General features: G+C 39.9%; 1 protein-coding gene across 1 annotated transcript in view; it reads right to left on the reverse strand.

The window, feature by feature from the left end:
• The window catches only part of IQGAP2 (IQ motif containing GTPase activating protein 2), a 285,284-nt gene that overhangs the window by 17,871 nt on the left and 249,922 nt on the right, over positions 1 to 17,491 (reverse strand). The window contains exons 24-30 of the mRNA XM_060009287.1: positions 15,943 to 16,167; positions 14,568 to 14,708; positions 14,133 to 14,217; positions 13,259 to 13,491; positions 11,089 to 11,221; positions 5,506 to 5,608; positions 4,655 to 4,796 (exon numbers count right to left, since the gene is read on the reverse strand). Coding sequence (XP_059865270.1) covers positions 4,655 to 4,796; positions 5,506 to 5,608; positions 11,089 to 11,221; positions 13,259 to 13,491; positions 14,133 to 14,217; positions 14,568 to 14,708; positions 15,943 to 16,167 — 1,062 coding nt within the window. The remainder of the gene's footprint in view (positions 1 to 4,654; positions 4,797 to 5,505; positions 5,609 to 11,088; positions 11,222 to 13,258; positions 13,492 to 14,132; positions 14,218 to 14,567; positions 14,709 to 15,942; positions 16,168 to 17,491) is intronic.

Genomic DNA, 17,491 nt, shown 5'->3' on the forward strand with positions numbered 1-17,491 from the left:
AATTATTAAGAATTATGAAACTAGCATGGAATTAAATTTACAAGCACAAGGATTAACAGTGCCTTATTCAGGGACCCTCATGAAGATGAATTACTCATCACTGCAAAGCTAGTGATTTTGTAATTAATAATAAGGGGGGCATTTTGAAAGTTAAAAACACAACCTATTTAACAAGGAGGCAAAATAGTTTTTTGATAGAGAAAAGCCAGTTATTTTTATCCCCAACAGCTCTGCATTCCATGACTGTCTACTTCTTAGTAACTTCTGAAAGGCACTGTCTGATTTCAGTTAAATTTGGTTCTCTAATGAAGAGTCTCAAGAACTATATTTTATGTTTGAGTTAGGAATTTGGTTTATTGCCTGGAAGAAAGTCATCCCCATAAGAGTTTTCGAATCAGTATTTCCAAGTGTCTATCAATGGAACATCAATGGCCTATGAATTTAAAGCATGTCAGTGCCCATCTACTTGCTTCCCATAATTTTAGAATTTAATTTCCTCACCTCAGAGATAAAGACTCAGACTAGGTGGTCTCCAAGCTCCTTGTCAATGACACATTTTATATTTACCTGTTAGCATCAAGATTTTGAAATATATACTTAAGGTATAATGTATTTGGAAGTAAGGCTAGCCTAACATCATGGAGCGAACTCTACTGACTGTTTTGGGCAATACCCAAATTCCACTTTTGGGGAAGGCTACTTGGTCAGTCTTCATTTCAAGTTGTTATCCACGATGATCCACTGGGCTGCTTAGGGAAGGGCTCTGCTAACAGCAGGATCTTGAAGTATGCCCAGAGGAAGGCTTTCTAGACCCCAGAGGCCTATGAAAGCAGTAAATTATTGAATCTATTAAAACATTGGCCCAATAGCCTTTTTTATATAAATGGAAAAGTTGATCCTACAGTTCACATGGAATTGCAAGGAACCCCAAGTAGCCAAAAGAATCTTCAAAAAGAACAACTTGGAAGACTCATACTTCCCAATTTCAAAACTTACTACAAAGCTACCGTGATAAATGCAGTGTGGTACTAGCATAAGGATAGGCATATAGATCAATGGAATAGAATTTAGAGTCTAGAAAACCATATATGTATGGTAGATTGGCTTTTGACAAGAGTGTCTAGACCACCTAATGGAGAAAGAATAGTCTCTTTAAGAAATTGTTGTGGAAAACTGGGCATCCACATGCAAAAGAATAACGTTGGACCCCGACCTTCCACCGTACACAAAAATTAGCTCAAAAGGGATCACAGACCTAAATATAAAAGCTGAAACTATAGAACACTTTAGCAAAAAACACAGTAGTAAATCCTCATGATCTTGGATTGAGCAATGAATTCTTATGACACCAAAAGCACAAGAAACAACAACAAAAAATAGATAAACTGCATTTCATTAAGTTAAAAAACTTTTCTACAGAAAAGGATATTACCAAGAGAATAAAAAGACAGCCCTGAAATAATGCCATTTGCAGCAACATGGATACAACTAGAGATTATTATACTAAGTGACATAAGTCAGAAAGAGGAAGACAAATACCATATGATATCACTTATATTTGGAATCTAAAACATGACACAAATGAACCTATCTATGAAACAGAAACAGAATCACAGACATAGAGAACAGACTGGTGGTGGCCGGAGCGGGGTGGTGGTGGGGCTGGGGGAGGGATGGAGTGGGAGGTTGGGAGCAGATATAAGCTTTAATATATAGAATGGATAAACAACAAGGTCCTACTGTATAGCATAAAGAACTATATTCAATAGCCTATGACAAACCGTAATGGAAAAAATATATTAAAAAGAAGAATGTATATATATAACTGAATTACTTTGCTGTACAGCAGTAATTAACATAACATTGTAAATCAACTATACTTCAATAATAAAAAGACAACCCATAGAAGGAGTGAAAATATTTGCAAATCATATATCTGATAGGGGTTTACCATCCAGAACATATAAAGAACTCTTACAACTCTGCAACAAAAAGACAAACAATCCAAATAAAGAATGGGCAAAAGACTTGAATAGACATTTCTACAAAGATAGGCTGACAAGCACATGGAAACATTATTAATTATTAATCATTAGAGAAACATTATTAATCATTAGGGAAATGCAAATCAAAACCACAATGAGATACTACTTCATACCCACTAGGATGGCTATAACAACAAAATAAACAAAACAGAAAATAAATTTTGGTGAATTATGGAAACATTGAAACTCTCATACTTTGTTGGTAGGAATATAAAATGGTGTAGCCACTGTGGAAAAAAGGTCTGGCAGTTCCTCAAAACAGAATTACCATATGACCCAGCAATTCCACTCCTAGGTGTATACCCAAAAGAACTGAAAACAGTATTCAAGTAAAAAGATGTATATAAATGTTTACAGTAGTACTATTCACTATAGTCAAAAGGTAGCAACAACCCAAATGTCCAAGATAAATGTGGTATGTCCATACAATGGAATGTTATTCAGCCAAAAATATGTTGAATAAGAGAAGCCAGACACAAAAGGCCACATATTGTATGATTCCATTATATGATACTTCCAGAATAGGCAAGTTCATAGAGACAGAAAGCAGAAAAGATGCCCCAGGGTCATTGGGGAAATGACTGCTTAATGGATACAGGGTTACTTTTGGGGTGATAACAGTGTTCTGGAACTAGACAGTTGTGATGCTTGCACAACATTCTGGACGTACTAAGTGCCACTGAACTGTATACTTTAAAAGGTTAGATTGGTAAATTTTATGTTGTGTGTATTTTACTACAAAATACAAGAGTAAGTAAATAAATAAAACCACTGGCTGGCTCTACTTGGAATGGTGATTGAAGAAGTAGACAGTACTTTTTTCTAGCGTACAGTGGGGAGGGAGCCACACAAGGGCTGAGGCAAGTAGGACAATGCACCAGCCCTTCCTGGCTAAGCTGCACTGCTGCCCCACACACCTGACTTTCATGGTTTTGCTTTTGAAATGTGCACTCCAAAAATTCACAGAACCATGGGGACTCAGATTCAGAAATAAGTATAAATATACACGATGTTCAGACTATTTGATATTTTAGACTACCCAAATCATGATCTCCATTCATTAATGCAGACATTTGAGTTGACTGCATTTAGAAAATGGTGCTCAAGTAACAGACAAAATTAATTATGAAAAAATTTCTTCCTGTTACTTCTAAAGGACAAAGCTTATGAGATCACAGGATTACTGGCCTAATTTAATTTGCATGGTGGAACCACAGGATCTGTATTTCCAGTTACCTTTGTAATTGGCACATGCTCAGAGGAACCCAGGGAGTAGCTTCCACAGTTTTCTCCCTTTTTTCTGTTGCCCTGTTCTGAGCTGTCTCTGCAAGTGCAATCTGACTTCATCATCAGTAGTTTAAAGGAACTGCCCTCAACTCTTATGAAGCCAAGTTTGTGTAGGAGTCCTGCGTCCCTCAAGTTAGCTGTGCTCTCCAACAGACTGCAGACCCCCGGAAGGCAGGGACCCTTAATGGCTTGCTCACCGCTGTGTCCTCAGCCTCAAGCCCAGTGCCATGGACACAGAGTAGATACTCAAGTATTCGGCTATGTGAACAAACAGATCCTTAGAGATAATCGGAGCACAAAATAAACAAGCTTAGTAGAAGAAGCACCTATGTACATATTCCAACATAGCACACTAAGTTTTTTTTTGTTTTTTTTTTTTTGCCATTTTCATGGGATTGAATATCTGGAAAAAATCAACTAGAAATGAGTACTGTCCAAAGCCTGTCAGTGGCAGAACAGAAAGGTCCTGTAGCAAATTAAAACAACCTCAGAATTCAGGGCCTGTGCCTTGGAAGTCATGTGTGAAGTATTATTTAAATACTTATTTATTTCCTTTTCTCCCCATTTCCCATTTCCATTCTCCACCTCACCCCAACATACAACTGTTCTAATGTGCTAATGCGAATCCTTTTGGTTATATTAGTTCTTAAAAACTGTATTGTTTGGTGAGCACCTGGCTTTGGTTTAAGGCATCTCGATTTATGGTGATGGATCATTTTTTCTTACCCTGTATATACAGGACTGATGTGGAATGTCCATGAGGCCTTGACTGAAAAAGTACAGTATTAATTAAAAGTGTGAAAGCTTCGCTTGAAATCTTGAAGAACAAGAAACTGGGTATAAATAAAGTCAAAGTTGGTCAAGATATCCAGGCTTAGTTTAATAGGCAAGGTGTCTAATAAATCAGATAACAGCATTATGTCTTATCGTGTGTGCCTTTTACGTTAACATTTTATACCAGAAAATTAATTAGGTTCAAGGTATTTCCTTGACTGTTCTTTTGACCACTGAAACAGATATTTCCTTTCAGCTACGTGAGGCCTTTCACCAGCTGAGTTAATCATTTCTTAAAGGAAAGGAATCAAATTACTACAAGGAAAACTAAAACACAAGATAGGCTTTAAGAAAGTATCATGATATTTAGTTCCCTCTTAAATTACAAAGAGTCTACTATTCCTTAGTTAGATGTTTGATGGATAAACATAATATATTTCAATATTTAGATATTTTAAAATGGATTATTTGAGGAATTAGCCTTATTTGAATTTGCATGGTTTAAGATGCATAATTGGAGACATGTGCTCTTTAAGCTCCAAACTTACTTGATCATGAGGCTTTGGCCATCTATAGCTTCACCATCCCCTATGTCGTACTTGCTGGTCAGGAAAAGGGAAATCTCAGTCTTTGCAAGTTGACTTAGTGTGTTTACCTTGTCAGGGTCACTGGGGTCAACAGCTCCTTCCCCTGTAGAATAAAATATTGTTATTTTTCCAATTCACTGATTGTGACAGTGGCATCAACAATGTAAGATAAAGGTTCTGTAGGAAACATGGGCTCGGTAGTTGAACAGGAGATCATGGTCCTCAGAAGAAAACACATTCCAGGGCTCCCCTGGTGGCTCAGTGGTTGAGAGTCCGCCTGCCGATGCAGGGTTCACGGGTTCGTGCCCCGGTTTGTGAAGATCCCACATGCCGTGGAGCGGCTGGGCCCGTGAGCCATGGCCGCTGAGCCTGCGCGTCCAGAGCCTGTGCTCCGCAATGGGAGAGGCCACGGCAGTGAGAGGCTCGTGTACCACAAAAAAAAATCTCGGAATTAAACATTAAAATAGCATAGGACATCAATATTCGAAATTTGAGAAAGATTACTAAAAGAGAGAACTGTTAATAAAAGACACCATTGGAGAACATAGCAAGGAACGTCTAATAAATTTCGCTTTTTCTTTCTTTATGGTTGACAAATCGTTTTTGATGTATCTAGAGCTTCAAGAGTATCAAATTGTTTGATAATCTAGCACACTAAGAATTACAGAATCCTTCATGTAGGAAGGGGCTAGTGTAGTTATCCTTTAAATAAACAAGTATTAAATTAAAAAGATTTTTTGATCTAGGATAGGAAAACCAACCAACCATCCAACCAACCAATCAAATACAAACCAGAGGGAAGAAGCCCTTACCAAGGAAAGATTCCACATTAGGTACCTCTCCCAGCAATTCCAAAAGTTCATTCAGTAAGTCATTTTTTTCAGGGGCAATCGCATCCTGGTGTTCCAACAGGAGCTTTATATAGAAAGCAACACACATACAAAAATAAAAGTCAGTTCTTAATGGCTACCATACTTACATAGTTCCCTTCCCAGTTTTTCATAATAACTTTTTTCTGATATTGTTTGAACCTTAAATATAGGTCTGACATATATTAAAATTAGAGACCACAGAGAGACACAGCTTGCATTTTATCTTAGAGGCAAGTGCCCACTCTTCATCGAGGAACTGTAGTTTTGTGAAAGGTGTTCATAAACACTCTTTCAGCAAGATCTTGCAAGATCTGCCAAGAGGCAGCCTTCTTCCACCTAAACCCTGTGCTCCCTCCGTGTTTATACAAAAGTCAAAGTTGAGGGATAAATTAGGAGTTTTGGATTAACATATACACACTACTATATATAAAATAGATAACCAACAAGGACCTACTGTACAGCACAGGGAACTATGCTCAATATTTTGTAATAACCTATAAGGGAAAAGAATCTGAAAGGCTACATACATAGTAGTCTGAATCACTTTTCTGTACACCTGAAACTAACACAGCATTGTAAATCAACGACACATCAATAAAAAAGAGGAAAAAAAAAGTCAAAGTTGGGGAAAGAGTCTAAAACAACACACAAGTCTCTTGGCTAATACGGTAGCAAACTGTAAGGGCATTTCCATAACTCTTCAGAGAAAAATTATTCGGTAACCAAACACTATATATTTTTTCAAATCACCACTATTAGCTATTTCAATGTCTGGCATTGAAGATCTTTCATGGGTATGGATAGCAGAAATGCCCATATGATTCCTTGGCCTGAGACCTAGATGTACCAGCTGGTTCTTCCTTTCAGAATTCCAAAAATGGATTAAGGGGAACACTGCTGGGTGTTTGCCAGGTCTTAGAGGAAACATAGTAACTCTGGGGGCACAGCTATGAAAACACAGCTGCTCTTGTTTTCATTTAGAGTTAAATTAAAACAATGTTTCCAAAGTGTGGGACTGGTATCCCTGGTGATGGGAAATCTAATTTTAGTTGTTTTGAGTAGCTAACTTACAAAACACTGAATCATATAATAAAATTAGTCTTTTTCATTTTTAATCTCTTTTCTCTCAACAGCTTTATTGAGATACAATTAACACACCATCACATCCACGCATTTAAAACCTATGATAACGATGGTTTTTAGTATATGCAAAGACTTGTGTAACCATCACCACTATCTAATTTCAGAATATTTTCATCACCTTAAAAGAAACTGTGTACCCATTAGCTGTCACTCCCCAGTATTACCCCTTCCTCCTGGAAGCCATTAATGTACTTTCTGTCTCCATAGATATAGCTGTTCCAGTTGCTTCACATGAGTGGACTCATACAATGTGTGTCCTTTTGTGACTGGTTTCTCTCACTGAGCATGATGGTTTCAAGGTTCATCCAGGTTGTAGCATGCATTTGTTCCTCTTTATCCCCGAAAAATTTTTCCATTATATGGATATATCGCACTTCATTCATTCATCTTTTGATGGACATTTGTTTCCAGTTTTTGGCCATTATGAATATGCTGCTGTGAACATTCATGGACCAGTTTTTGTGTGCACATGTTTTCATTTTTCTTGAGCCCATACCTAGGAATTGCTTCATCACATAGTAACTCTGTTTAACATTTAGGAATTGCCAAACTGATTTCCTAAGTGGCTGCACCATTTTGCATCTCCACCAGCAGTATGTGAGAGTTTCAGTCATTCTACATCCTTGCCAACATTTATTATTACCTGACTTTTTAATTTTAGCTATCCTAGTGGGCGTGAAGTTATCGCATTTTGGTTTTGATGTGCATTCCCTGATGACCAATAATGATGAGCATCTTTTCATGTGCTTATTGGCTATTGTATATTTTCCTTGGAGAAATCTCTATTCAGATCGCTTGCCCATTTAAAAATTTTATTTTTATTTTTAACTGTAGTAAAATACACAACATAAAATCTACCATCTTAACCATTTTTTTTTTTTTTTTTTTTTTTTTGGTACGCGGGCCTCTCACTGTTGTAGCCTCTCCCGTTGTGGAGCACAGGCTCCAGATGCGCAGGCTCAGCGGCCATGGCTCACGGGCCCAGCCACTCTGCGGCATGTGGGATCTTCCCGGACCGGGGGCACGAACCCGTGTCCCCTGCATCGGCAGGTGGACTCTCAACCACTGCACCACCAGGAAAGCCCTGTTTTTATAGTAGCCGCCATAATGGGTGTAAGGTAGTATCTCATGTTTTTATTTTTTTATTTTTCCAAACCAAATGATAGATTTATAGGCTGTCTCTATTATACAATGAGGCAAAATCATTGTGGTTTTGATTTGGATTTCCCTAGTCATTAGTGATGTTGAGCATCTTTTCATGTGCTTGCCAGCCATTTCTATATCTTCTTTGCAGAAATGTCTATTCAGGTCTGTAGCTCATTTTAAAATTGGGCTGTTTTTTATTGTTGTCAGATTGTGAGAATTCTTTACATATTCTGGATATTAACCCTTTATCAGATACAGTATGTGATTTGCAAATACTTCTTCCATTCTGTAGGTTGCCTTTTCACTGTGTTCATTTGATGTACAGTTGTCCATTTTTAAATCAGATTATTTAGCTCACCATGGGGTTGTGGGTTTTCTTTATGTATTCTGGATCCAAGTCCTTTAACAGATACATTATCTGCAATTATTTTCTCTCATTCCCTTGGTTGTCTTTTCTTGATGGCAATGTTTACAGCACAAAAGTTTCCAACTTTGAGGAGGTCCAATTTATCTGTTTTTTTCTTTTGGTTTTTTTTCCTTTTGTGGCTTGTACATTTGGTGTCATACCTAAGAAACCATTGCCAAGGTCACAAAGATTTACTCCTATGTTTTCTTCTAAGAGTTTTATAATTTTAGCTCTTATATTTAGGTCTCTGATCCATTTCGAGTTCATTTTTGTATAGGGTGGAAGGAAAGGGTCCAACTTCATTCTTGGCATGTGGATTTCCAGTTGTCCCAGAACCATTTGTTGAAAAGACTATTCTTTGCCCACTGAACTGTTTTAGTCCCTTGTCAAAAACAAACTGACCACAGATTTGAAGATTTCTAGACTCTCAGTTCTATCTCATTGACTGGTATGTCTATCCTTATGCCGGTACAACACTGCCTTGATTACTTCCTTTTCCATTCTCTTTTAATCTTTAAGATTAGTGAAGGAGAGAGTTATCTGTTTAATGCTGAATTTTCCCTAACATTCCCTGACACTTACAAATTGGGTTTTTAAGAAAGGGAGAGGGGGCCTCAGATGCATAGCTTCAAGGAAGCAACTATATTCAACTACTTTTAAAGTTCTGTCCACTGTAAGACATGCTAGTTTTTCTACCATGGTTAGATTTAAAGCAAGATGTTATATAAGTAACACAGATGACAGAAAGACACGGTGAAATCTGGAAGTAGTACACAGGATATTTTGGGGTAAGGTAAGTCAGAGACAAGAACAAAATAAGCAAGATGGATACATTTGTGTTCTAGTTCTCTGAAGAGATGGGACAGCTGATGGGCTGCTGTCTCTGCAAGGGATGATTTAGGCAGCCAGCTTCTACTCTTTATTCTGATAATGACAGAACATCAAAATTTCCTGAAAATGTCTCCGTAAAGAGCTAATGTTCTACATGTTCCTTAGAGAACAAGGGACAAGTATGTGGACACAGGCGTGGCAAGTCATGCTACTGCCGTGCTTGTGTCTGCATGTGGACTTGCAGTGAGGACTTGAGACAGACAGTAAACAAGGACAGTCTTTCCCTGCAATTACACTTCTCCCACGTTATTACATCTGCTTCCAACATCACACATGATGGAATTCCAAACTGGTTACGAGTTATGTTTCCCAGGATTGGATTCTGTTTTCAACTCTTGTTGACGAAAGGAACAGACTATTTCTCCTTGAAGAGTAACAGTCTAAATTAATACAGTAACATTGTCTCTCAGCTCTCCTTGGGAAAGAATCTCTCACTTTTCCTGCATGTGGCTATTGCCCTCAGCACATGTGCAGCCAATGTGTGGACATCTTTTTGAGATGAAAAATTTGCCATAACAAATAGATAAATGGGTCGTGGCTCAAATATGAATGAGTCTACTTGTTCGTTGGAAAATTATTTTTGCAAGTGCTGCATATACTGGATGTGTTTGCTTGGTGATTTGGGGTGTTTATATATAGGGAAAACAAGTATAGCCTCTTTATTTAATCAACCCACTCACTCCCTCAGCTGGTCATTCAGATCTGCTTTTGTTTAGGGTCACTCAAAACACTGAAGGAGAGCTTGTTGCAAATGTCAAGGAGGTTCCCTGTCCCAACCCTGAAAGAGGGAAATCAAAAGTAGATCCAATCTTTCTTTCCAGCCCATATTTAAGGTTTAGTTACTTAGAAGAGTTTAATAATGAAGACTGAAATTTTGAGCAGCCAATTTTGCTACTTGTTAGTATAGCTGGTTTGGTGGGGGAGGGGCTGGCCCTTTAAGAGGTGTGTATTTGTCGTGCTTTCCGCCAGTTGTGTGTATCAGTTGAAGCTGGGTGCATCCTTCACCAGGGCTTCTTGAGCTTCAGTGTGTATCTGAGTCACCTGGGATCTTGGGAGAATGCAGGTTCTGATTCTGGAGGTCTTGGGCGGATTTCTCGCATGTCCTCAGGACTTAGCTTGGAGTAGTCATGTCCAGAACTGTTCTTGAAAAGGTTATGCTTTAAGAACCTAGCTGGTTCAGGAAATAGGCTCTGGTCTTAAGCAAACAAAGACCGTCACCATGCCGAGAACACTGCCCTGCCCTCAAAATGCCCCTAATGCAGGCTAATGGTTGATGGTGGTGATGTCTGCACGTGAACCAGAGGGAGACATTATGACACAGCAGACTGACGGTGCCTGGATCTAAGAAATGGGTTTTTCCAGAACAACAGAAGCGATTCTTTGTAGGCGGCTATTGCTGGGGTGTGGGGTGTATGTCTTCTTTTCCCCAACCTGGATACGCCTGTTTAACCCCTCCCTCTTTATGGCCAAACATTAGAAGAGAGGGAGCATTCTCCTTTTCCCAGAAAATTACTGGAAATGTGAAGAGAATTCTTGAAAGGGGGAGAGACCGACCCTGGGGTCCAGGCAGTGTGGCCCTGGTGGGTGGAGAAAATATCAGGGCTGCTCGGGCTCGGGGCTTAAACTGCACATTCACCACCTGACTGTAACTGGATCACGGAAGAAATAAACTTTTCCTTGCTTGAGAGAAGGAGTTTTCCTAAGGCACAAGAGTCAGGGAATACATGTATCATGTCAAAAGTAAACTTTTCCTGTTTGGGAAAAGGAGATTAGTCAATGCATAAGGGTCAGGGAATAAATAATTCAAGTATTTTTTAGGTTGAAAACATAAGTAGGAGCACATGCTTACAGTAACACCCTGTAGAAACTAAACATTTTCAAGAGCAGACGTTTGAACCCCGTGTCCATTGCTAAGACCCTCCTCCAACCTCTCTTACTGAATGTGTGCTGATGATTTCTTCAATTGAAATATAAATGACTGGTTTGCTGACTGTCACCACATCTGTGTATTTATCCATATTAAACTTTTCTTCTGGTTCAGGGACATTACATGCTTCTTTGAAATATTTCCTAAAAAAATGAAAAAAAAAAACAAAAGTCTTAAGACAGAGTCAAATTTGTGAATAAAATGGCTTTATCAAAATGGTGAGGAAATCTTCAGTGATGGCCTGTGCTTTGTTTTCTACTGTACACCTCAGGGGACCTGTTCCAGCACCTTCCAAGGCTGGCTCTGGACCTCGAAGCCGAGTCCATGTTTCGGGATGTTGGACCTAGGTCCTCAGAAAGGAACAGACAGAGCATTTAGGGCCTCAGGCCCTGTGACTGACCCAAGGTAATCAAACTATGGGCAGGTCATTTAAAAAATACGATTTTAAAAATGCCCCCTGAAATCTACACAAAAATGTCAGTACTGATGTTCCCTGATCTAAGAATCAAGTCTTTGTAGAGAAAACAATCCATAAAGCAATTAGTCAAATTTGCTACTTTAATTGGCACAAACTCCTGGGGATTTCAACACCCTTTCAGAGTTTCTGTTACCAATTTGACAAAAATTCAAGTTAAGCCTACTCTACTCTTAGTTGATCCAGACAACCGTTGCTGGCTGGAAAGGCTGTTAAGACCAGACACACAGATACATACGAGGCTCCCTTCCACCAGTGCTCAGACTCTAAAAACTCTGCTATTTTAAGCTACAGCAAATTTCAACAGAGAGATGGAGAAAAGCCAGGTGTGCTGCGATCATGGTTTAGGAGGGATTCTTTGCACAGGTAGAGTAGATATTTTATTCTATAAATTTGCAAATGTTTCAAATGCCTGAAATTATCCTTGGTGTATCTCCTAAGGGCACCCAAGGCTTGCACACCAGAAAGACCTGTGCCTTCCCACCCCAAGGCCGGGGCAGGATAAATGGCAGGTAGCCATGCTCCCACGTGACAACTGGCCTTCCTGCACTCTTTTGGTTGCAACTTTTCACGGTTGCTGAGGAACACAAAGGATTAATATGAGTGGAAGAGAAAAAAAATAGATGAATTTAAGAGATGAGGGGAGGCTTTTGGTTTTATTTCCTTTTAAATGAAGAAGAGTTGGAAACTTACATGTTTGGTAGGAATAATCTGAGAAAAAAGGAAGCAAAAAGAGGTTCTAATAGCAGATAAGGATTTGCAAGAAATGGATGTTACTTTTTTAGTCAGTGAGGAGACCTAAAATTAGCAGCTTGAGAAAATCAAGACTTCCCATAGTAAGAGGATTTGGGGAAAATTTCTCACAAGAGGCGACAAATTCCAGAAAGAGAGGAATGATCATGAACTACCTTTGTCAACAGATAAATCACTAACCTAGAGGAAAACTGAGGAATGGGAAATTATCATTTTCCAAGTGAGGCGTGAAAGAGGCCACATAGATGTCATACTTGTACGACTGGCTGAATGGCAGAAAAGAGAAAGTGAACGCCAAGATGAACATGCTTCCTCTGAGAGCTTCAGGGTGAGTGAACCTTCCTGCTAGATTCAGTCCTCCTCCCGTATCCCCGTGGAATGATTAATGATACAATTTGGAGAGCTTATAAAGTCAACAGACTTAAGTCTTACATGCATATTTGAGAGATGTTCGAGAACAGAATAGAACATGTTCACACACAATCCTCAACAAACATAGAAGGGGGATTTTCCCAACCATCCCAAACCAAATACTCAGTTTCCTGCTATTGTTTGATGCAGATCAAGGCAAGTTTTTCCTGAATGGACAAAATGATACCCTCTTTTTAAGTTCAGAAGAGCAGAAGTTAGCTATTTTGATTTCTTTAATTCTAAGTACTACAAGCCTATAGCGTACCAAGAAGATTAAATATTTCTTCTTGTCAATAGCAGAAGTCATGCACATGGGGATGACTCAATGTAACAGGGGCACTGGGGGTGGGGGGGGGATAGGGAACACCAGACAGAAGTAACCCCGCCTGCTCAGCCTCCCTCCTCTTTCCCCACAGCAACAAGCAGTACAAGAAATGCATGCCCTGAGGTTCCTGCCCCCAAGCCCAGCTCTGGGCACAGAAAACACATTCCTCTTGCCCACCATCCTGCAAGTTTCTCCAAAGGTAACGATACCTCTCACCTGAACTCCTGATACGTCTCTGATAAATAATGGTTCATAGATGAGAGATGCTCATTTTCTCCTTCAAAGAGCTTGTTGGAGGCTGCATGCTGAAGGACCTTGGCCACTGATCCCAAGTTTCTCCTCTGGTCGGAATTTATCTGACCTCCGGCTGTCATGTCGATGATATCAAAGCCGTCTGGGGCGACGATGGCTGGGTTCATGTACCGATAGTACAGGAGATTTCCAACAATCTGGAGTGATGTAGAAGAAAAGACTATTTTTGAGAGAGAAAACTCAAGAGTTTGGAGGGTTTTTTAAAAGTTAATATTAACTGACATTTCCCAAGACAGCAAATCGTTCTCCGATCTGAATCTTAACAAGGAGTTAAGTAAAGGTAGTGAATATAATCACACATTATTAATATAGTTAACAAAATTATTTTTGGTGAAAATATGCTACTGCCCCCCCTCCAAATTCTCTAATATAAAAAGCCTCAATAATGTATAAGAGCTCCCAACTAACCTCATAACAATAATCTTGAGAGCCATTAGAATAGAAGACTTGTAGCTTATTATCAAAAGTCATACAGGGCTTCCCTGGTGGCGCAGTGGTTGAGAGTCCGCCTGCCGATGCAGGGGACGCGGGTTCGTGCCCCGGTCCGGGGAGATCCCACATGCCGTGGAGCGGCTAGGCCTGTGAGCCATGGCCACTGGGCCTGTGGGTCCGGAGCCTGTGCTCCACAACAGGAGAGGCCACAACAGTGAGAGGCCTGCGTACCACACACACACACACAAAAGTCATACAAGGGGAAAAATTTTACAAAATGGTGTGTTGGTAATTTTGGCCCCTACCCCCAAGAGAAGCTATGGTGAGATCACCCTTGAAAATCTACCTTTAATAGCTCATCTTCTGTTGCATCGGGAAATTTCTCACGGATCGAATTCTTCAGTACTTTGGCTATATACCTCAATCCATAACTACATGGAAAACAGATGACAAAAGAAAATAATGGAAAAAGGCTAAGTGAGGAAGAAACACACAGCAATTGTTCCAGTCAACTAAAGCCAAGCAGTTTTCCTAAAAATTCAACACAAAATGAGATGGTAACGGAATCACAGGACTGCCACGGATGATCGTACTTGAGCGCTGTTTTGTACTGTTCCGTCTTTGGAGAACAGTTATGAACTTAAAGTGCAAATGTTGGCAAAATTTAAACTAGTAAATGCAATATGAGGAAAACTCCTATCTTCACTACAGGGGTTTATTTTACATAGTATTTCAAGAAATTCTAGCGAAGAAAGTTAAAGCTGCTACGTATACAACTTACGGCAGTAGATCAAGGGAAGAAATGATAGAACTCAGGACTTTGTTGGTGACCCTTCTCAGGTTCTCGATGGAGGCCTCCAGTTTGTTTTTCACTTCTGGGTATGTCAGAGCCTGTTCTGTGGTCACATCGTAAGGCAGGTTGCTGAAACCACAACGAGGGCTTACGATTAACTGGGGGCTTAGGTACAAGCATGTGTATCCTTGCCACATTGGTTCTACCATCAAGCTTTGTATCGTGAAGTAGAGTTTGCCCACCAACTCCAATGATAAAATGTTTGCTTGGGGCAGGGGAGCACCCACATGGAAGCCTCTGCCACCAGCACAGCAGGGTGACTCCAGGCTCTCCATCTGGGCTCTTCTGGCAAAATAACAGGCAGACCCAGGTAACGTAGACCCAGCTAACTTTCTCTCTCTCTCTCCCCCTCTCTCTTTTAAATTATAAAGAGCAGTATGTTCTTTACAGAAAAATTTGCATATAAGCCAACAAGAAAACAATACTGACCCCAGAGACAACTACTTTTCCTTATTTTAGTGTATAACTTTCTGGTCCTCTGCCACGCATGTGTGTATATGGGTGTAATGCAGTTCGTGTCTATATAGATCCCATATAGATCTTATGTGTGTGTATATACATGCATATTTGTTTTGATACAGAAAATGAGTCACTGTACCAAACTACAACCAAGAACTATGCTATGAAGAGTTTACTCAGGCAACAAATATATTTCTATACCACCATTCCAAAGTTACTTACTACTCGATTGTTATATAAACATTTATTTAACAGATTCCCCAAAGCGAAATATTTTGACCTTCCCCAACTTTTGTGATTACATACAGTGCTGTGACAACCACCCATGTAATTCTCTGTGCATATCTTAATGATTTCACATGGCATCCTTTTGCAGGAAATTAAAAGCTGGGATTGCCTGGATCAACAGACCACTACCTAGAATGAGCCAATGCCAACCCGGCTTGTTGAGGCTTACACGTTCAAGTTACTCACTTGGTAATTGTAAAAAAAAAAAAAAAAAGTAGGTATTATCAGGTGAAGAGGTCTATGTCTAGGTCTAGGCCTGGGTTTAGAAACAACAAAGAAAAACGAAGGGAGAGAACTACAGAAATTGTGGCTTTGGGAATCAACTGGTACCGAAATCTGAAAATACCAGGTACCGCTAAGATGAGTAGGAGTCCAAGAACGTGGCCTGCATGGGTATGTTAAGGGAGGTAACAACATCTGAGATTGAAAACCGACTTTGCACAGTGAATTTTGTTCTTTTAACAGAGCTTAACAGAGCTTAAGAGTATGTATAAATATACACATAAAAATGATCATAAAACACAACTGAAAACCACCATCGCCCAGGCTTTGCTACCTGGCTTCTCCAGTCTGTGTTTCTAGTTGGTTCACCCAGGCCTTGTACACCTCGACGGGGCTTGTGTTGATGATCAGGGATTTGTCATCGATGATCTCTTTCACCACCGGAGCCAGAAGCTGGCGCAGTGTGTTCTGTCCACGGGCACCTCTGTTGAAGCTGACGACCATCTTGATGACTGTAGGGTTCCCAGTAACTATGTCCTGGACCTGGTCCACCTTTGATCTAAAAAAGGCCCAGATCAAACAAAATGGTTTGCCTCTATGCATAGAGTTTTAAACAGTGTATATTCTCTCTGGCGGGCAAGGGCTTTGGGGGGTTGTATTTTTCTCCATTGAAGATCAAAGACGGTGTGATTTAAAAGGAAGCTAACTCCCGTCTCTATTTGGTGAGCACACCTGAACCAAAGGAGACTTTTGGTGGACATGGCCCACATGCTGTCTTTTGTAATACAACCTCTGAGTCTGAAACTTGTGGGAAGTTAAGGCAAAGCTTTCTCTCTAAGTATGACCATTCTATCTGCCTCCATCACTAGACAACATGCCTGACCTATCTGGCTAAAGGTTTGCAGTGGTAACAGGGGCTGTACAGCAGGATCTACAATGCATGTCCTGATTCTAATTTATCAGGGCTATTGGAAGACTGAGTGTCCATTAATAAAGTGGGTCTCAGAATCCCCTGTTTATTATTTTTATTTAAAAAAAAAGGAAGCTATCATTTGTAAGATGACTTATTCAAGAAATTTAAGGGTCTAAAAATAATTTCTCAGCTTTAATTCCAATCTAGAAGGCAGGAATGAACTAAAAATGGACCTAGACTAATAACAATACTGGGTGACGGTATACAAGTAAGGATGCTCCCTGTCTCTTTCCTGGGAGTTAGCCTTGAATTTCCAGTGTTCTGCTGGATATTAGAAATATTTCACCCACATGTTCTACACCTAAAACTCAAACTCAGTGTTGAAAATCTCATCTGTGCCTTTTTCCTATGCATGCCCCCGCGGCCTCCCTGCCCATTTCCCTGAACTATGTAGCTCCAATTCATCCTGTTCATACGTGGCTAGCAGATAGACCAATCTTCTAAAAACTCAGTGTGGTCACGTCAAAAACCTTGCACACCTTCCCAGAAAGTAAAAAGAGCCTCAGCACTTGGGCCTATACTCAATGTCTCCCATGATCTGGCCCAACCTTACTTTCCTGGTGGTCACCAATTAAGTCACCTCTTGGCTAGACTAATCTACTTTCTTTCTTGCCCCCTGGCCCATACTGTTTCTAGCACCATAGTGCCTTATTTCCCTTTTCCATTTCTTTTTATAAAAACTGTAGATATTCTTCAAGGTTTGGGGTCAACTCCTTCCTCTTCCATACAATCTTTATCGATTGACTGTATTGGCACTTTTCTTTCCATCCTTCTGATCTGTTACACTGTGCTTATCATTCATTTAGTACTTACCTTATTCTACTGCATAGCATTGCTATTTCTCATGAATCCTATTTCTCATGCTGCCTTATAGACAGCATGAGGGCAGAGGTGCCTGGCTAATAGCTTC

Source organism: Delphinus delphis, chromosome 3 (genome assembly GCF_949987515.2).
Source record: "Delphinus delphis chromosome 3, mDelDel1.2, whole genome shotgun sequence".
In the NCBI taxonomy this organism is placed as follows: domain Eukaryota; kingdom Metazoa; phylum Chordata; class Mammalia; order Artiodactyla; family Delphinidae; genus Delphinus; species Delphinus delphis.